The sequence below is a fragment of the Cavia porcellus genome, unplaced genomic scaffold (genome assembly GCF_034190915.1).
Source record: "Cavia porcellus strain 051 isolate PalLab524CR breed Dunkin Hartley unplaced genomic scaffold, mCavPor4.1 scaffold_5, whole genome shotgun sequence".
Lineage (NCBI taxonomy): Eukaryota > Metazoa > Chordata > Mammalia > Rodentia > Caviidae > Cavia > Cavia porcellus.
The window spans coordinates 14,935,595-14,953,861 of NW_026947488.1; the positions used below are offsets into that span (position 1 = coordinate 14,935,595).

Consider the following 18,267-nt stretch of genomic DNA (forward strand, 5'->3'; position numbering starts at 1 on the left):
CACACACACACGCACAGCCGCTCCCTCACTCAGATTCTTACCACCCATTCATCCCACACAAAGGTTTGGACACACATACCTGGGCGGGTGCTCCCCAGGGCCTGCGTGGGTTGGTAAGTTTTTGTTCTTAAGGAGCGTGTACTCCAGTGCCAGGAAAAAAAAGAGGAGCCACAAAAATATCAGCTACTGAGCAGAGAGGTAAAGCAGGGGGGTGGGCTGGGCATGCTAGGCAGGTAGTTAAACATTAGCGGCCCTGAGGGACAGAAGGCACCACAAATAAACATGCTTTGCCAATTATAGTTAAATAAAATGGTGTATAATACATTTATAATCATCTGTTAGCTCTCAGGGCAAAAATATTTGGCCACAACATAGAGAAATCTTAAGCCACACAATTCAGGGCCAGTGTTTTCTTAAAACCAGGCCGCTGCATACTAAGCACCCCTGGCTGCCCAGGCCAGTGGCACGCTGATAACAGAAGACGATACCCAAAGTGACATGTCAAGATTTCCCCACAGTACACCCATTTAATTAAAACTTAACTCGGAGTGTAACTGAGCACTTCAGGACTCTAATCACCTGGGAAGAGCAAGAGCTTTCACAGCAGTAGAGACAGAGGTTCTGGAGTTAACTTTGAAGACAAAATGTGAACATGCACGATCACCTTACCGTGGTGCCCTAGTCCTGAGAGCTACTGTCCTTACATAAAAGGAGACCCACGCCACTCTGTGCAGGGCCACCTTGATCTGCTCTCCCTTTCTCTTAAACGGTTGCCTCACATTATTTGCACTTTGTAATAAATTGTGTCTCTACTTTCACAGTGGCTTTCTGTGTCTTGAATCCTTTCATCAAGAGCACAAGAACGGAGGAACCATCCCACTAATGGGTGATGGGGACGCTTGAGGAGGGGGCAGCTGAGCTGAGTGAGGCCTCGTGGTCCAGGCGGAAGGAGCAGAAAGGGGAGAAGCCCTGGGTGAGAATGAGCTGGTGGGATACACAGAACACCAGAAATGAAGCCAGAGGGGTTGGAGCCTGGCTGTGGACAGAGTGGAAGGGGAGAATTCTGGAGGGACAGCCTAAGACCTAGTCCTCTAAGGCCTCGGAAGGGTCAGGATCGTGGGTTTTATCTCAACTCATAAATCACTGGGGAGCTCTACAGGGGCTACAGGAGCAAGAGGAGGGGCAGGGAGCCACTCGGGAGCCTGCTGGAAGACGAAAGATGGGTGAGTTTGGCTCTGTAATAGTGGGGCTGCCCAAGGGTGGGCAGGTTGGAGAAGGAGCAGAGAGGACTTGTGCACTGCAAGAGGCACAGCTCAGGGCTGGGAAGGGCTGTTCTGTGACACTGGAGCCTGTGACGTGATGCTGGGCATCCGTGTGGAAACAGGTAGGCAGCTAGATAGGAGCCTTTTCTAGAGGAAAGGCCAGGTGGGCGGGGGACACCACCGCTAATTCTCACTCAGCCAGCACGCTCGGATTCCCTGAGGTGCAGACTTCTCTAGTCTGAGTGCAGGGTCTCACCCGTGTGCAGGGAGCTATGCTCCCAAGACCCAGCTTTACGGGGAGATACGTGTGCGTTCGTCCAGCAGGAACTGTGTGCCACGGTCACAAGCAGGTACCTTGGCAGAGAGGGCCCTTGGAGCCGGGGTTTTTGTACCATTCTGAGAATAATAGTTTGTTAGCAATTTCTACCCCCACGGTGGGCACTGACTGTGTAGCGAAGGAGACTTTTATTCTTGGCCAAGAATAGTAAAGCGGTAGCTAAACTCACAAATCATCTCCTTAACCCCATGTTGGTTGGGAGTTTACAGATATAAGCTAAAAGAAATGAGGAGGAAGGATACTCTGGAGAAGAAGGGGAAATCATGTCTCTTCTAGAAATGCACAGAGATTTTCCAGAAATGTAGATGCCATCTCTTTTTGCTCCTCTTACGGTTCGTTCCAAGGCATCATCATGGCACTTCTCAATGTCGTGGCCCTGGGGTGGGGCTGTCATTAGCATGCAGATGGGGTTAGGATGAAGTTAGAGGTTGTGTGGCAGCCACTCTAACAGTCATTGTAGATCTAGCCAGTTTGGGTTTGCTCATGGGGTGTCTGGCCTAGAGACATTTTAGATAAACAATATTAGGGGAGTTTAGGAATTTGGGTAGGCCAAAAAGAGCACAAAGTCAAGGAAGGGGAACATTCTGACCCTGTGGCTACAAAATTTGTTGTTGTTCTCTTAAAAATCTAGGTGGAGAAAAGAAAAGAAAGGTAAAGAAAAGAAAAGAAAAAAAAAACTAGGTGGGTTTCAACCAGTAGGGGGCACATAAGAGCACTGTGTGACTCGGAGCCTGGGTTCCTGGTACACAGGCATCCTGAGCTTCTGTGCAAAAGGCCAGCCACCCGCCATGCTGTGAGGAAGCCCACACTACCCGAGTTGCTATGGGTGGGCCTAGTCCCAGTCTCCTAGTCCCAGCTCCAGAACAAGCCCTCTGACAGCCCCCTGCTTCCAGATGACAAACCTCTAGCTCTGGCCCAGGACACTGGAACAGTGACACTCCCGTCAGCCTGTCACGGGTCCTCTCCCACAGATTCCATGAGTGTAGTTAAGTGGTTTCATTAAGCTGCAGAGTTTTAGAGTAAATGGTTAATGGAGCAATACATGGGGCAAGATCTGAAATGATAGAATTAGATGCTTTTGTTGTCATGGGACAGATTCTCAGGTTCTTGTGTTTGAGGAACAAAGCATGGAATGTGGCACCTGACGGCAAGGAAATAGAAGCTAACTGGAATGAAATTTAAAGGTCGAGAGAAATTTAAAGGTTTGGGTGAGTGGGTTGCACTGGTGGGAAGGAAAAAGGCACGAAAGTGGATGTGTTGGGCTGGGCCTTGGGCACCGCCCGTTGAGTCTTTTAGAGCATGAGAGACAGTGATTGATAGGATGCTGAGCCTATCGGCTGTGCCTATCATTTCCCATAATTCACTCTGTTGTCGTTGGAGGTATGAGATGGGGTCCATATGTATGAACCTTTAGTAAGCAGGCTCCAAGGGAAGGGTGTTTAGTGTAGGTCCTGTCGGCAGGCATGCGTCCTGGTTTGGTATTTTGGAATTTCTAGGGGTCTTTGCCTCCAGGTAGTAGGCCTTAGGATGGAGGTTAGGGGGTTGGCTCTGGGTGTTGTCCAGACTTAGGCAGGTGGAGGGGAGTGACCCATCCCCCATTGTACGACAGGTACCTGTATTTCTTTGAGTTGGCATTTCCAGTGTATTAGCGCACTGGTAACCCTCACAGCAGCCTGTGAGGAAGGGATGATTGCAATCTGTTTTCATTCTACAGGCAGGAAAGCTGAGGCTTTCTTGCACAAGGGTACAACTTGCTCAGGGGCTCAGGGGGTTCCTTCTCCATCTGTGAACATCTTAAATTGCTACCAGGAGACCCGGTTTAGTGAGGCTGAATGCATGTCACATTCTGGTGACGTACTTGTAGATGTGATATGATGGGAAAGGCCATGCTCTTTGGTCTCTGTGACTGAAACTTCATGGAGAACAGGACATCCTGCTGACATGCTCTGTTTGTTCAAAGGGTTACCACAGGCAGTGGGTTCCAGACAGGTTCCTGGTTCTTGTGTACAATGAACAAAGAATTGGGCGTGACATGCAATGAATGATAAAGGAACTGCAGCAAAGTTTAATCAGGGAACGGTGTGGCCCAGACTGAGGGAGCCCATGCTGGGGAGAGGAAAATGGCGGACACACTGAGGGCATTGGCTTTATGGATTTAAAATGTTCCTCAAGGTCCAGGGCGCCTCCCATTGGGTCTCCTGAGCATGGCTGAAACTTCCTTTGAAAAGTGGGCTCGTTGGCAACCCACTTGGGCCCCCTGCTGTGTCTTATGAGCTATCTGTCTCATTAAAATTTCCTACTTTTGACCTCTGTTGTTCCTTAGAATTCATTCTTCAGTTTTGGGGACATGAACTCGACGAATCTGACATCATAGGTTGGGAGTTACATTTCTCTTATATCATCCTTGTATCAAAAGGATGGATAAAAAAGCAGACAGCTCATCTGGGGGAGTAGGGGACTCCAGAAGTGAATGCCTGTGGGAATTTGTCCTTAGCTCCTGTTTATTTAGGACCAGTGGCTTCTCCTATCTCCTCTGTGGGCGCCTTGAGGTTGTCACCTCTCTGGCCGTCTTTGATCCTAACCTTGGGCTCCTCTACCTACATTTTTCTGGCCCCCTGATTACTTCCCTTTGTAATGGGTAAGTGGGGGAGCAGCCTTATAGAAAGGTAAATTAGAGCTAATGATTAAGTAAGGAGAACTTGTATGTGTCTGGTGCAATAATACAGTGATGTTACAGTGAGAGCGTACATACATGTGCATATGTGTAGGAGGTGTTAGGTAAGAGTCCCCTGGTGGCTGCCCCTTATTCCCTTTGCATATTATCGGGGGCAGGTTAGGGGCTGACCTCCCCGGTCTTTTATGTCTCATCTTCCTCTCTGCTTTTAAAACCCCTTTCTGATAAATTCTTATGGCAATTGTGTTCCCTGCCATCTCTCCTGGTTTAGTTTTCTCTCCCTTGTCTTCCTAAGTGCTGTTACTGTGCAGTCTACCTGTAGAGGCTGCTTTTCGTAAGATTTCTCATTAAATTGCAATAAAGCCTATCTTTTCCCTGCCTTTCCCTACACCCCCATTCAGGCCCAGGTCATTGCCTTCCCTGGAGAGTGGGTGACCTCGTGGCTCACTCCTAACAGCGAATAGGACCAAAATGGTGGCGGTCATTTTATAATTAAGTTATACTGGCTGGTGATTTTAGTCCGCTGATCTCTAATGCATTTACTCTGATCAGGGCCCGCAGGGCAGGTGTCTACTGAATCACGAGGCTGATGCCTCCAGGCAGTGGTCCCCGAGGAGCTGAGGCCCTTGGATCAATCACCTGTGAGGAACTGAACTGTGCTGACAAGCTCCTTTCCCCACTTTCCAGTTGTCCCACCTGATGCCTTGATGTCAACATTATGAGAGACTCTTATTTGGGGCTAAGCTCTGCCTAGTCCCTGTCAGCTCCCCAAAGCCTCACCTGTCTGGAGGATGACTGGATTATGGGGGCGGGGCACTGTCCTCCACCCAGTGATAAGGTCAGAGCTGAAAGCGCCTTTAGGAGGCCAGGTCTGGTTGGAGGTGACTCACGGGGTGTGACCTAGAAGGATGGATGCCATGGGTTGAAAGCTGTCTTCTTCTGGTCCCTTCCACCACACTGTTTCTGCGTTGGAACCAACTGAAACAACCCTCTCTTCCTTTAACATGTGGGTGTCTGGTATTTTGTGCCAGTGATGACAAGGTGGCTAACACTCAGGCAGACAAGAAGTGCCTGACCTTTGCACGTTTCCCAGAGGGGGAATGCGACTCGGCTCATGGCTGTCATGCCCTGCCCCTCATCTTCCTTTGCTTCCCCTCAAGTCCCTCTCCTCCATGGAATGGGACAACTCGCTTCAGTGTCCTCCCTGGCCATCAAATGGCCATCCTCCACTCCAGCATCCTCCTGATGCCAGCCAAGAAACTTGGCATCCCTCCCCTATTCCCAAGACTGTTGCCTTGGGAACCAGAAGGAAGGAGGCATCCTGCAGTGGCTTAGATGGGCAAGGGAGGGACCTGGGGCCCTTATTTGTGTATCTGACAGTTACAGCCTTGTCCCTCATTGAAACAGGCCTGTGGCTGCTACAGAAGCTGCACCCACTTCTCTAGGAGGGCTGCCTGTGTTTGCTGACCCTGTGTGCTGCCTGCTACAAGCTTGCTTTGGTTATCATAAATCTTTGTGTTGATTAATTTCTTGGGTGATGCGGGCTCCAAAAGTCCTGTAAATCTACCCGGGAGTCTTTATCCAGAGAACTGTGAGCAGAGTGGTTGTTTAGAACAGTAACACTCAGAGCTATTAAACCACATCTGCAGGGCCGTCTAAACTGCCAGCTGCCATCAGCAGCCGGGCTGTGTTACCTGTTGAAATCCTGTATTATCTGGTGACATCAGGACTGCTAGCAGAGCTGCAGTTTGAATTGAGAAAAAAGAAAGTCAATGGAAATGTATGTATCTGCTTTCCTAAAACTCAGCTGCAGCAGGCGTGCAAACACCTATCATCCCCGACGTACTGTGCATCTTATTTGGGTATTCACTGTGTCTTCCCTGCTAAAGAAAAGTTTCATGAATTTTTTCTTGGGGTGGCGGTGGTGATGATAGGAAATATAGCCAGGCCTTCATACTGAGCTACATCTGTAGCCCTTTTCAAAATATTTTACTTTGAGACAAGTCTGAAGGCCAGGCTGAGCTCCAACTTGTGATCCTTCTGTAAAATGTACCCTCACCCCACCCCAGGCAGCGCTGTCAGTGCTGTGCTCGGCCTGGCCGTGGCAGCTTCCATGTGCACGGGTGATGGCCCTCTGTACTTGGCCTTCTTTCGGCCCTGTCCAGCTGCCCCTGCAGGTCAGGGTCAGAGAAAACAACACCCTCTGGGAACAGCTCCCAGCCCACAGCTCCCAGAAGGAAGGAGACCTGTCCAGACCCAGGCCCCAGGATGTGAGGCGTGAGCTCTGTGTACTGGCTCCTTCCTCCTGGAGGACTGAGCTTCAGTTGCCAAGGCTGGAGCCATCTTGCCAGTCCACCGTTCACTGGCTGCCTTTCTGTCCTCGCCTCCCTGTACCTTGCCATTTCTTGCAGTGAAATGAAATAAAGCACCGTTGTAGTTTGGATCCCCCAAAGTCTCATGTTACAGCCTCTTACACTTAAATCTGCCCCTCCTACAGCAGGCTCCCAGTCAAGAGTGTCACCACCACACTGCCCTTAATGCTCAATTTATCAGTGTTCTCTTGCTTTCTTGCAGCCTTTGGAAAGCTCATTTTACAGCCCTGCCAGTCTCCCAGCTCTGAATCATTTCATTTTATACCAGAGCCTCTTGGCTTTTCACCTGCCTCTAATCACCTTGAGATATCCTAGCAAACAGCTGTCTGTGTCTTTCCTTCACCCTTTAGCTGCCCAAATATCAAATAAAAAAGGCGATGTTGAAATATAGCTTCATTTTCTGTTATTTTAAGCACGGCTGGCTTCCCACGCAGGTGCTGCCGCGGTGTGGGGAAACAAGCTCACTGCCAGGCTGACAGCTAGTGGGCAAGACAGATACAAACCAGGCATTCAAGCCATGAGAAGGGAATCTGTGGACAAAGGGGGAAAGGTTTCCAGGGACACTGCAGCTTACAAAGTTCTTTCTGAGAGGTCAGGAAGGGCTTTCCCAGGGAAGTGCCACTTGAGCAGAGAATGGAAGGATGCCTGTGTGGATGTAAGCAATGAAGGGAGAGAAGAGTGCTTCTGGCAGAGAAAATAGGGGGTTCAAAGGCCCTGTGGCGAAGGGCGCAAAGGAAGAATTGAGAGATGGCAGAAGAGCAGAGAGCAAGGGATTTTGTTGGGAGAAGGGTCTGGAAGAGCTTGCAGGGCCTTATGGGATGAATTGAGATTGAGTCTTTATCCTAAGCACAGTGGGGAGCTATTGAAAGGTTTGAGCTGAGTTGAAAGAAGGCAGAGCAGTCCAACCGTAGCTAGCCTGACCCTTGTGGATATGTTTGCAAAGTAGATTTCTAAAGCAGAGGTTCAGATGTCTGGTAACCATAGAGATGGCTGTGTAGACACAAAAATTATGATAATCAGAAAGCACAAACTTGAGAAACTGGGCATTATAAATAAGACTGGTTCTGGATGACTTTGCCCACTCTGGCCTGATGCAAGATGCTGGAAATCACATTATGCCAACATAAAAGGCCTAATGTTTGAAAAGGGTCCTGCTGTGTGCATGAATAAGCCTAGGACCAAGGACATGGGTGTCATAGCAACCCTTGTACCAGAGGGCCTCTCTGTGGTATTTAAACCAAGCCCCAGTGACTGTGGGGGATGGGCAGGGAGGAAAATGAGCAGGTGAAAAGCATCTTCCCTCCCCCAGGCAGGTTCATGGTGACCCAGGCAGGTTCAGGTTTCATTCTAATAGAAACTGGCGAGAGCCAACTCCCCATTCTAAGTGTGTGTGTGTGTGTGTGTGTGTGTGTGTGTGTGTGTGTGTGACTGAGGATTAATCACTAATCATAGGATCCTCAGACTGAGAAGGGGTCTTACAAAATTGCTCAGTTCAACTTGTGACCCTCCTGCCTCAGCTTCCCAGCATCCTGGGATTACAGGTGCATGCCACCACTCGCCCCATGCCCAGGCCTTCCTATTCTGAACACTGGGAAAGTTGGAACTCAAAAAAAGGACGTGGGTGGCTGGGTCACATAGAATGCCTGGCACTGCGGCTCCCTCTCCTGCAGCTCTGCCCTGCTCCATCCCTCCTGGTTTGCACAGCACCTCTCTCTCTGCTGACATGAGCCTGCCAGCTCCTCACTGGTCAGTTTCCTCTGCACAAAGGCCATCTGAGGCCAGTGTCCTGAAGGGGCATCCTGACGGGAAGAGGAGAGACTTCGACCTAATTTTCTCCCAACACAGAAAGCTGAGCAGGTGGAAGCATCTCTCTTCCTTTGCACGTTTTTGTATCTTCATGTGATGTGTGGAATTTGGTGGGCATCTTGTGACCATCAGAAAGGAGTAAGGATTCAAACATGTTGGGACAAAAAGATAAAAGGATATTGAGTCCTTGGTATCTTAAAGTTCCTGAAGGACACCTGGGACTCCTGCCTCTTGAAATGTTATGAGCTAATGAATGAATTTATTGTTTATACCATTTAAAATACCTAAGTACTTGATTAATTGCATTTTAAAATATCAAACTGTGGGAGAGTCTACTAGTTGTCCCCTCACATCCCTCCTTTCATATTTTCTTTTAGTATTAATACTACAAGGTTCTAGCACAGCCCACAGCTGCCCCACTACAGCCTACATTCCCCAGCTTCCTTTGCAGCTTCATGGGTCATGTGACTGGATTCTGGCCAATAGAATGTGAGAGGGAAGGGCTGCTTTGAATTTTGGGCCAATCTCTTAGTAACTCTTCCTGGCCCTCAGACCCCTTCTTACTGAGTGGAAAGGGACAAATAGAACAGACTCAGAGAAGGAAGCAACAGATCTGGACTGTTACACAGAAAACAAACAACTTTCATATATAAACATTTTTAGATTTATTTTTAAATCGTTTATGTGAAAGTGCTTTATCATGTCTGCTATATAGTAATCAAAACACACCCGGGGTGCTATCAGTCAGGTTTTTGTTGCAAACCACATAATGGGTTTCTGCAGTGAGAGGTGGTTTCAGTGTTCCCTCGGGATACCTGGCATGGGGAAGCCACTGCCCTCATGAGAAATAGTGGTTGGATACTAGGAATTAAATTATAATCACGATTGCATCAAGTACCCCATAAATAAGAATAGTGTCCATTTCTGGGGTGCTTATCATGTATCTGGCACAATTCTAGGTGCTTTATTTTCTGGTTCTTCATTAAATCTTCACAAAAGCCCTACAAGACAGATAATAACTTGCATTATTTTTTGTGGTAATAAGAACTGCGCTCAGGGCTGTCACACTTGGCCATATCTCTAGCCTTTTTTTATTTTTATTTTTTGTGATGGGGTCTCCCTGTGTTGCTCCGTTGCCTAGGCTGGCCTCAAATTTTCAGTCCCCTTGTTTCAGCCTCCCAGAGTTCTGGGATTACAGGCGTGCACCACAGTATCTGCAATATTAACTTACTTTATAAACGAGGAACCTAAAGCATAGGCAGGTTAAATAAATTGATCTTCCTCTCTTTTGTTTGGAACATTTGCATTCACTGTTCTCTCTGCCTGGATATTTCCCCAGGAATCAATTCACAGACTCAAATGTCCTGTGTGTGTGTGTGTGTGTGTGTGTGTGTGTGTGTGTGTGTGTGTGTTTGCAGTGTTAGTAGGAATCAAACCCAGGGCCTTTGAACACCTCCAGCCATTTTTTATATTGAAATAGGGTGTTGCTAGGCTTGACGTCTACTCTGGGCTTGAAGTTGCAGGCCTCCTGCCTCACCCTCCTGGGTGCTAAGATTACAAGTGTGCCCCACCATGCCTGAGTCAGATGTCTGTCACCTCTTCACTGAAACCTTCCCAACCACTTTATTTAACACTGTATCATTCCTCTCTTCCCCTCTACTATCCATGGGGTAGCCATTTAATACATTTAATACCAGGATGTTTTCAAGAATAAAAAGGGGGGTTATTAATAGTTATGCCAGAAGTACATGCAGTTAATAGTTATGTCAGGAGCCAGTGTCTGTGGCAAACCTGCACCTGTACCATCTTATTATTATGCCCTGTCTTTTCCTGTGAATTTTCCTTATTTGTTTATTGTCTATTTCCTCCTACTAGAATACAAATTCGATGAAGGTAGTAATAAATATTTTGTTTACTGCTGTGACCCTCTGGCATGTACAGAATAGTCACTCAGCAAATATTTGTTGAAATTTGTGAGTAAATGAATGAACAGGCACCTGGCCTGACATGCAGGAGCTGGGGAAGAGACTCCTCCTTTCCTCCGCTGCTTGGCTTTTCTGCCTGGAGACCTGCTGCCCATCCCGCAGCCCCTCAGCACCTCCCTTCAGCAAGAAGAGTCCTTTGGGGCTACACTACTGACTCTGCCCTTTCAGCTCCCAGACTGTTCCCAGCACTGGCTTGCTCAGCCCTATGAAGCTTCTGGTCTCTCTCCACCCCAACCCTGCCTAAGGTCTCTTTTTTCTGCGTGGTCTAACTGCCCTTCCACTCCTCCACCTCATTTAACCCAAAACCTGGGGGACTCTATGAGGGTAAAAATACAAAGAAATGAGGTGCACTTTGGATTGAAGAGAAAACTAACACAGACTGTTGGGAGGGTAGTTTGGCTGATGGGTCAGATTTTAAAGTGCTATGACTTAGAACATCATACAAAGCCATTGTAAAAATTGTTCCCAGACCCATTCATACACGTGTGCAAAACAAAACAAAACTAAAAACGAAACAAACTGTTTAATAACAGCCACAAGGAAGTGTTTTGTGTTTCTTCGCAGAAGAATGTGGTAGTTCTATATATACTAATGTAGAAAACTTGAGGACAAACTACTTACAGGCAGCAAAGCAAAAGGACACTGTGATCTCATTTATGTTGGGGGAAAAACTACAACTCTATGTGTGTAGATATTTGCAACATACTAAAAGTGTAGAAAGAAACTATATAATGGTCACTGGTGGCACAGACTGGTGAGGACAGGCAGTCTTTGAAGGGTGTGTGTAAAATTCTGTATTGTAAAAACCTGTTACAGCTTGTGGTAGTTTTGTAATGAAACAGAAGCAGTAAGTTAATTACTCCTGATTCAGCATAGGTTCTGACTCTGGAAAACTTTTGATTTCTCCTCTTCTCCCCCACAATCTCACCAATCCCATCGCCCTCTGTTTGTGTGTCTTCTCTGTAAAGTCGGATTTCACCCTCTAACCTTACTGCATTCAGTAAATGGCGGTACTATCCTAACACCTAAGACGCTGTAGGAAAAGTGGTTCACGGTTGGCTCTCTGATGCACGTTCACTCTTGGGACCCTGGAGTCGGCGGGGGACGAGTCCAAAAATGAGACTACGGGGTTGGGGGTGAAACTTTGCAGAAGCTAGACTCCTGAAAGGAGCATAGCCTTCCTGAACATTTTCCTGGAGAATCGCTGAAGCTTTCAAAAAAAGGCGAAACGCTGGGAGACAGCCTCCAAAGCCTGCCGCTATCAACTCGAGGGTTTTCAGAGAGCCCAGGACGGTGGAAATCGCTGCTTACCGAAAGCTTCCGAAAATTTACGAAGACAGACGAAAAGTTGGCCGGTGGGCTTTAAGAACGGGTCCGGAGAGGGACTGAATACTTCAAAAAGTGTCACTCTGGAGCCGGAACCACTTGTACAGGGTGGCAGGGTCGGAGGGGGAGCTATTGAGTGGTGGAAAGCGGAGAATTTCCGGAGCAAGCGGAAGCACTGCTGTCAGTTTTTTGAAAGAACGGAAAGACCGAACAACTGTACTGGCTCATGGCTGAGGCAAGTGAGAATCCCTCGGTGGAGGTCGAGGCGCTGGCCGCGGCCCGAGAGCGAAACAGCCGCTTCTTGGGCGGCCTGGAGCTGGTGAAGCAGGGCGCCGAAGCGCGCGTGTTCCGCGGCCTCTTCCTGGGCCGCGCAGCCGTGATAAAGCACCGCTTCCCCAAAGGTTACCGGCACCCGGCGCTGGAGGCGCGGCTCAGCCGGCGGCGGACCGTACAGGAGGCCCGGGCGCTGCTCCGCTGCCGCCGTGTAGGTGAGGCTCCCGGGCGCGGGGGACCTTGTGGCTCTGGGGCTGGGTGACGGCGGTGGGAGATTCTGAAGCGCTCCCTCCCTCCGATTGCCTTAATGTCTCCATATGTACTATCTGTCCTGGCCTTCGTTTGGGAAATGTCATCGATTTTTCCCTCTCGTTCATTGATTCTGTTTTTTGTATCGGGACTCGAACTCAGGACCTCGTGCTTGCCAGGCAAAGGCGGCACCGCTGAACTATATCCCCGGCATTAATTCTTTTTCTTTTCTTTTTTTTGGGACGGGGTCTCATTGTGCAGTTAAGGCTGGCCTTGAGCTTACTTTGTAGTCCAGGCTAGTCTCGAACTCGCAACGATCCTCCTGCCTTAGCCTCCCGAGTGCTGGGATTATAGGCATGTGCCACCACACCCAGCTCATTCAGTAATTCGTTTTTTGGGGGGCGGGAATACTGGGGATCGAAATCGTGACCTTCTGCTTGCCAGGCAGGCGCTTAATGCCACTGAGCTGTATCCGCAGCCCCCTCATTCATTAATTCTTAAGGCATGGATTTGCAGCAACAAGCTTTTGTCCTGGAGGCATTTCTCAGCTCTGCTATTGCTAGACGCATAGCATGATATTTAACCTCTCTGAGCTTCAGTTTTCCCATTTATACCATTTCGATTTTCCATCATTATTTCTTAATTTAGTAGTTTTAAGAAGCAGATAAACTGGATGTGGTGGCCCAGACTGTAAACTCACCACTCAGGAGGCTCAGATGGGAGGATCCAGAAGGCTTCTGAGTTTGAGGCCAGCCTGGTCTACATAACCAGACCTTGTCTCAAAAAACAAACAACAGAAAAGAAAAGAGGCAGATGTAATTATAGGTACCTGCCTTGAGGCCAGGCACTGCTTCATATATAGTTTTTCAAAAAGTTGTTTAACTTGTATGCCTCATTTCCTTACCAGTAAGATGGAAGTCATAGTAGAGGTGTCTATCTTAGAGATGTTGTGACCATGAACGAAAATATATGGGCCACATACAATATTTGAATGTATTCCTGACATGTAGCATTCAGTAAATGTCATTTTCATTAAAACACCCTTATGCTCTATCACCAAAAATCCTGTCCTCAGATGAGAAACTAATGCTCAACTAAGAGAAGTAATTTCCCCAGGGTTACATCGCTCTAACTCAGAAACATTAGCTTTTTGCTCTACACTTCTTGCCTTTTTTCATTAGGTTTTTCTTTTGCAGGGCTGGGGGCAGGGAAGCGTGGGCATCTGTACAGCAGGGCATTGTTAGCTGGCCCTGTAATCCTGAGGCCTGTCATCCCAGCACTAGGGAGGCTGAGGCAGGAGTATTGTTTCCAGTTGAAGATTTAACAAAGTTACTTGTGTTCAGATTTTTTTTTCACCTTCTCTGTGAAACAGAGTGGCTTCTTTGTTTACTGCTGAATCACCCATTGACATGACTCTAGTTTCTACAAAAGTGTCCTGGGCCTGACTGACATTCAGTAGAGATTCCTCAGGTTTGTGAGAGAAATTCTCACGTAATAGTGGCAGAGAGTGAGGCTGAGAGAAGTTAATGTAATCTGAGGTTACTCCTAGTAATGAAAGGAGCTGGGATTTTGAACCCCATCCTTTCTGAGAACAAAGATGAATCAGTAAGCCAGTATGCTGCTTGGCCTCTTGCTTGTAACCCTGTCAGATAGGAATTGCTCTGACTGGGCGATGCTTCTCTTCTGGCTTTCTTTGGTTTTGCGTTCTATGGAGTAAATATGATAAACTTCAGTCATTAAAGGTGTTCGGGAAAGAAGGAAGATTTGCAGGCCTTTAAATTTAGGCATAACTGGGCGCAGGCACAGGTTGCACAGCTTGGGCCAGGGAAACACCCAGATGAATTACCTCACTTTCTGAAACATTGTAAATCTCTCTTCTGAAGTGAGTAGTGTCTACTCAAATACTGGTTGAATCTTTGAATGTTAAATCTACCATTAAAAAGAAGAATTTGGCCTAATAACCACTTACATGTTGATTGCAGGGATATCTGCACCAGTTGTCTTTTTTGTGGACTATGCCTCTAACTGCTTATATATGGAAGAAATCGAAGGGGCACTGACGGTTCGCGATTATATTCAATCCACTATGGAGACTGAAAAGACTCCCGAAAGCCTCTTGGGCTTAGCCAAGAGAGTTGGGCAGGTTTTGGCTAGAATGCACGATGAAGACCTCATACACGGTGACCTCACCACCTCCAACATGCTCCTGAAGCCCCCTCTGGAACAGCTGAACATTGTGCTCATAGACTTCGGGCTGAGTTTCATTTCAGGACTTCCGGAAGATAAGGGAGTAGATCTCTACGTGCTAGAGAAAGCCTTCCTCAGCACCCACCCCAACACTGAGAGCGTGTTCAAAGCCTTTTTGAAGAGCTACTCCACCTCCTCCAAAAAGTCCAAGCCAGTACTAAAAAAACTAGATGAAGTGCGCTTGAGAGGAAGAAAGCGGTCCATGGTTGGGTAGAGGAATGTGTGCGACCGTCACGCGTAGTGAGGCTTTTTTCTGAGTAGATTTGAAATGTAAGTAAAGGAGCTGTGATATTTTAAGTGGTCTGTGATGATGCTTAAGTGTCAGTAGTTTACAATTCACTGCGGTCAGGAGTTTTTTATGCAAATGAGACATAGCCTAGGCAGAACTGGGCACTTACAGGAATCTGGGACAGGCTCTCCCATGTCATGATTATCCCTCTAACCCAGTGTTTTATTTCTGTAGTGTACATGATATATTTGACTGAAACCAGTTTTGGAAGACAGAATCAACATTTTAAAAATGAAATACAATCTAGAAAATACCAGTGTATTTTATGAAACTTGTAAAAGATCCAATCAAAAATACAATAGATTAAAAAAAAACTTTATTAAAGCTGGGTGTGGTGGTACACACCTGTAATCCCAGCACTTGGGCTGGGGCAGAAGGATTGCTTATGGTTCAAGGCCATCCTGGGTTACATCCTGAGTTCAAGGCCAGCCTTTACTACATTGTGAGACCCAGTCTCCAAAAACCAACAAAGACAGCAGCAACAATCTCCCTAACCCCACCCATCTTATTAAGGTAGAAAGACACATCGCCATTAATCCTTGTATAAATCCTTCCCCCCTCTTCCACACACTTTGGGAAGCAGCTCCGAGTTGTTTCTTCAGTGTCTAGTTGCACTGCCCTGGCTGCCATGTCAGTGTTTACCTTCATGGTCACTTTGACTTTGAAGAAGAGCCAGCAGTCACACGGTGCCAGATCTACCGAATCAGGTGGATGAGAACACAACCGAAATGTTTGCCTGACCCCCTTTCCCTTGAGGGCACCTGGCAGCAGTGTTTAGAGTGTTTTTCGTCATACCTTGCAAAGGCGGGAAAGAGGGTATCCAGGGCTGCTAAGAACGGGACCCAGGTAAGTAAGTGATGGGGAGGATTTCGAGAGGGATTAGTGGCAGTGTGTCTTTTACCGTAATAAAAACTTCAAACATCGACTGTGTAGTCTGAACACCCCTTGTGGATATGTGTGGGGTTTGTGGCATGTGTCTTTGAGGACCACGGTAAGATGAAAAGTGCTGTTTAAAGCCAATTGCTCTTTTTTTAAAAAAGCAGACTTCTCATGTTTTAAGATAACTTTGTTTTTGTTGCTCTGTGTTTTTATTATTACTTTCTAATTAAGAGTCATGATTGATATAAAATCCCTCTAAGTTTATGTAGGTAAAAAAGTGAGTTGGTTTTTATCACAGGCAGTAAACAGATCAAAAATAGTGAGAAGCTTGTGAATGAAGTTTGATAAAGTATTTTATTTATTTTTTTACTAGTACATGTTTGCTGTACATAAGGAAGCCTTACGTTCCTTGTGGGAAATTGGTACATGTACATAACACATCTTAATTCCTCTTTTTTATTTTTTTTTTTTCAAATGAAATCTGGTTTAAGGAGCAAGAAAACTGAGGATGCAAAGTACCAGTCACTGGCTTTTAACCTTGCCAACCAGTTTCTTTAGTTTCATTTATTTATTTTTTTTGTCTTTTTGAAATGGGGCCTCACTATGCAGTTCAGACTGGCCTTGGCCTCACTTTGCAGCCCAGGCTGGTCTCAGTCTTGGAACAGTCCTGCCTCAGGCTCCTGAGTACTGGGGTTACAGGAGTGTGCCTCCACACCCGGCTGGCCCGACCAATTTCCTTCCCCAAAAGGAAGTATGTGTATGTGTGTGGAGGGGGGTGGGGTAGATATTAGAAAAAATACTTCCCTTCTGTTACGCTCTATTTGGGAAATACATTTTTAGGTGCCCGGTACATTATTGGGTACTGAGTCCAGTAATGAGCAAGATGGACCAGTCCCTGCTTTGTGGAATGAGCATTCCGGTGGGACTGGGAGCGTATCTGTTTTTAGTCACCGTAGCCAGTGCTCACCCGAGAGCCCTGCGAGTGGCAGAAGGCTGGCAACGAATGGAAACTTCACATCCTGGGTTAAAAAATGAAACTGAAGCTGGCTGGTCCAGTGACAGTGGTAGCCTGGGCTGAAGCAGTGGTGAGCGTGTTGCAAGCTGCTTGGCATAGGGCCTGGCACTAGTGGGCCACAGTATGGCAGCCAGTGGCAGGGGGCAGTAGCAGCTGGGAAGGTGGGGCTGGAGGCTGGACGACCATGGTAAGCACCCCTGGGAGGAACACTGTCCCGTGCGGCCCTTGGCCTGTGAGGGGAGATGAAGGCCTAGCGGATGTTCTAGGTAAGCTGAGTTTCCCTCCCTTGTTCAGGGCCTCACAAAGGGCCAGGGAGCCCCCTGCAGTTCTAGAGTCCTGGGAACAGCTGTTCTATGCAGTGAGCCAACAGTGCTGGCAGCCAACGCGAAGGCTCACGGCACCCAACCAGGTGCGGGCTGACCACCGTTTTATGCATGAGGAAGAGTTCAGCAGTGAGAAATCTGTTGCAGGCCACAACAGTGACAGCTGGATTCCACCCCCGCCTTAACAGTAGCTAGCTGTATCCTGCAGTTACCCTGTTCCTCACGTGCACCAGCTCCCAGAGAAAGCACCCGAGGCATGGAGAAACCAAGTTCACTCACAGTTGCTCAGTGAGTGGCAGGTTAAGGGAGTGTGACCTGACACTGCACCGTGCCTCACACCAAGGGACACCACAGGGGTGCCCTAGTGGCCAGCCACAGGGCTAAGGGGCCAGCCCAGTCCGGGCTCCATGCGGGGCACGTTCTTGTTAAATGAGTCGAGCTGGCCCGTGCCCACTCGGTGCCCTGGCTGAGGGGTTTCAGGAAAGTTACATTCATGAAAGGGGCAGGGTAGCGGAGGGACAGGGTGCCCTCTGAGGTAACAAAGAGTAAAACCCAGCCCTGGTGCTGTTCTTTACAATAACAGGCAGGCACACAAAATGTTTGTCTTCATTATCGAGTTATTGGCGCACCCCTCCCCCCCAGTTTGCCCCCTAGGCCAATGCCTCTCCTGCCTCTCCGTAGTCCAGCCAAGATGTGACTGACCACTACGGCCTTTGTGGAGAAGCTAGTGTTCCTAGAAGGGTTGGCCCCAACTTTCTTTCTGGAAGTTTCCCCGATTAAATTTGGGGCACAGCAGCTCTGAAGAACCCTAACTCTTTTTTGCCACCAGAGGTCGCAAGTCCCTCGCCTGCTGTGCAGCGTTAAACAGGACGCTCCTTCCGCTTCCCTGTCTTCCTTGGCCTCCTTCTCTTCTTTCTTTGCCCCCACTCTTTCTTCCTCCTCTATTTTTCCTTCTTTCTCTACTTCCCTCTTTCCTGCCCAACTTCCTGCTTCCCGTCATTTCTCCCTTTCCTCGCTCCCTTGAATTCGTTCATTTATTCACTCAGCCACACCTTAGCTGAGCAGCTATCGCTGTGGGCGGGCCCTGGGCTACTCACTCTCAGTATGAGCGGGATGCAATGGGACGCCCACTTCCTGTCTTAAGTGTTCCGTCCATTTTCTCTCGTCTCCATGTATTGTTTCCCTAGGTGTTTAGTGAGTGCCTCACATCCACAGCTCTGTAGGATTCCG

The 18,267-nt window shown here is 47.9% G+C and overlaps 1 protein-coding gene across 1 annotated transcript; it reads left to right on the top strand.

Moving 5' to 3' along the window:
• The first annotated feature begins 11,908 nt into the window (after positions 1 to 11,908).
• On the top strand, positions 11,909 to 14,828 carry Tp53rk (TP53 regulating kinase). The gene is made up of 2 exons (XM_003467800.5): positions 11,909 to 12,250; positions 14,267 to 14,828. The coding sequence occupies exons 1-2, from the start codon at positions 11,989 to 11,991 to the stop codon at positions 14,743 to 14,745; spliced, it is 741 nt and encodes a 246-aa protein (XP_003467848.1). The 5' UTR covers positions 11,909 to 11,988; the 3' UTR covers positions 14,746 to 14,828.
• The last annotated feature ends 3,439 nt before the right edge of the window (positions 14,829 to 18,267 follow it).

Bases quoted from the DNA above. Each gene is read 5' to 3' on its own strand.
- Tp53rk (XM_003467800.5), top strand. From the start codon at position 11,989: ATGGCTGAGGCAAGTGAGAATCCCTCGGTGGAGGTCGAGGCGCTGGCC. The intron at 12,251-14,266 runs GTGAGGCTCCCG...TGTTGATTGCAG, and splicing joins GCTCCGCTGCCGCCGTGTAG to GGATATCTGCACCAGTTGTC.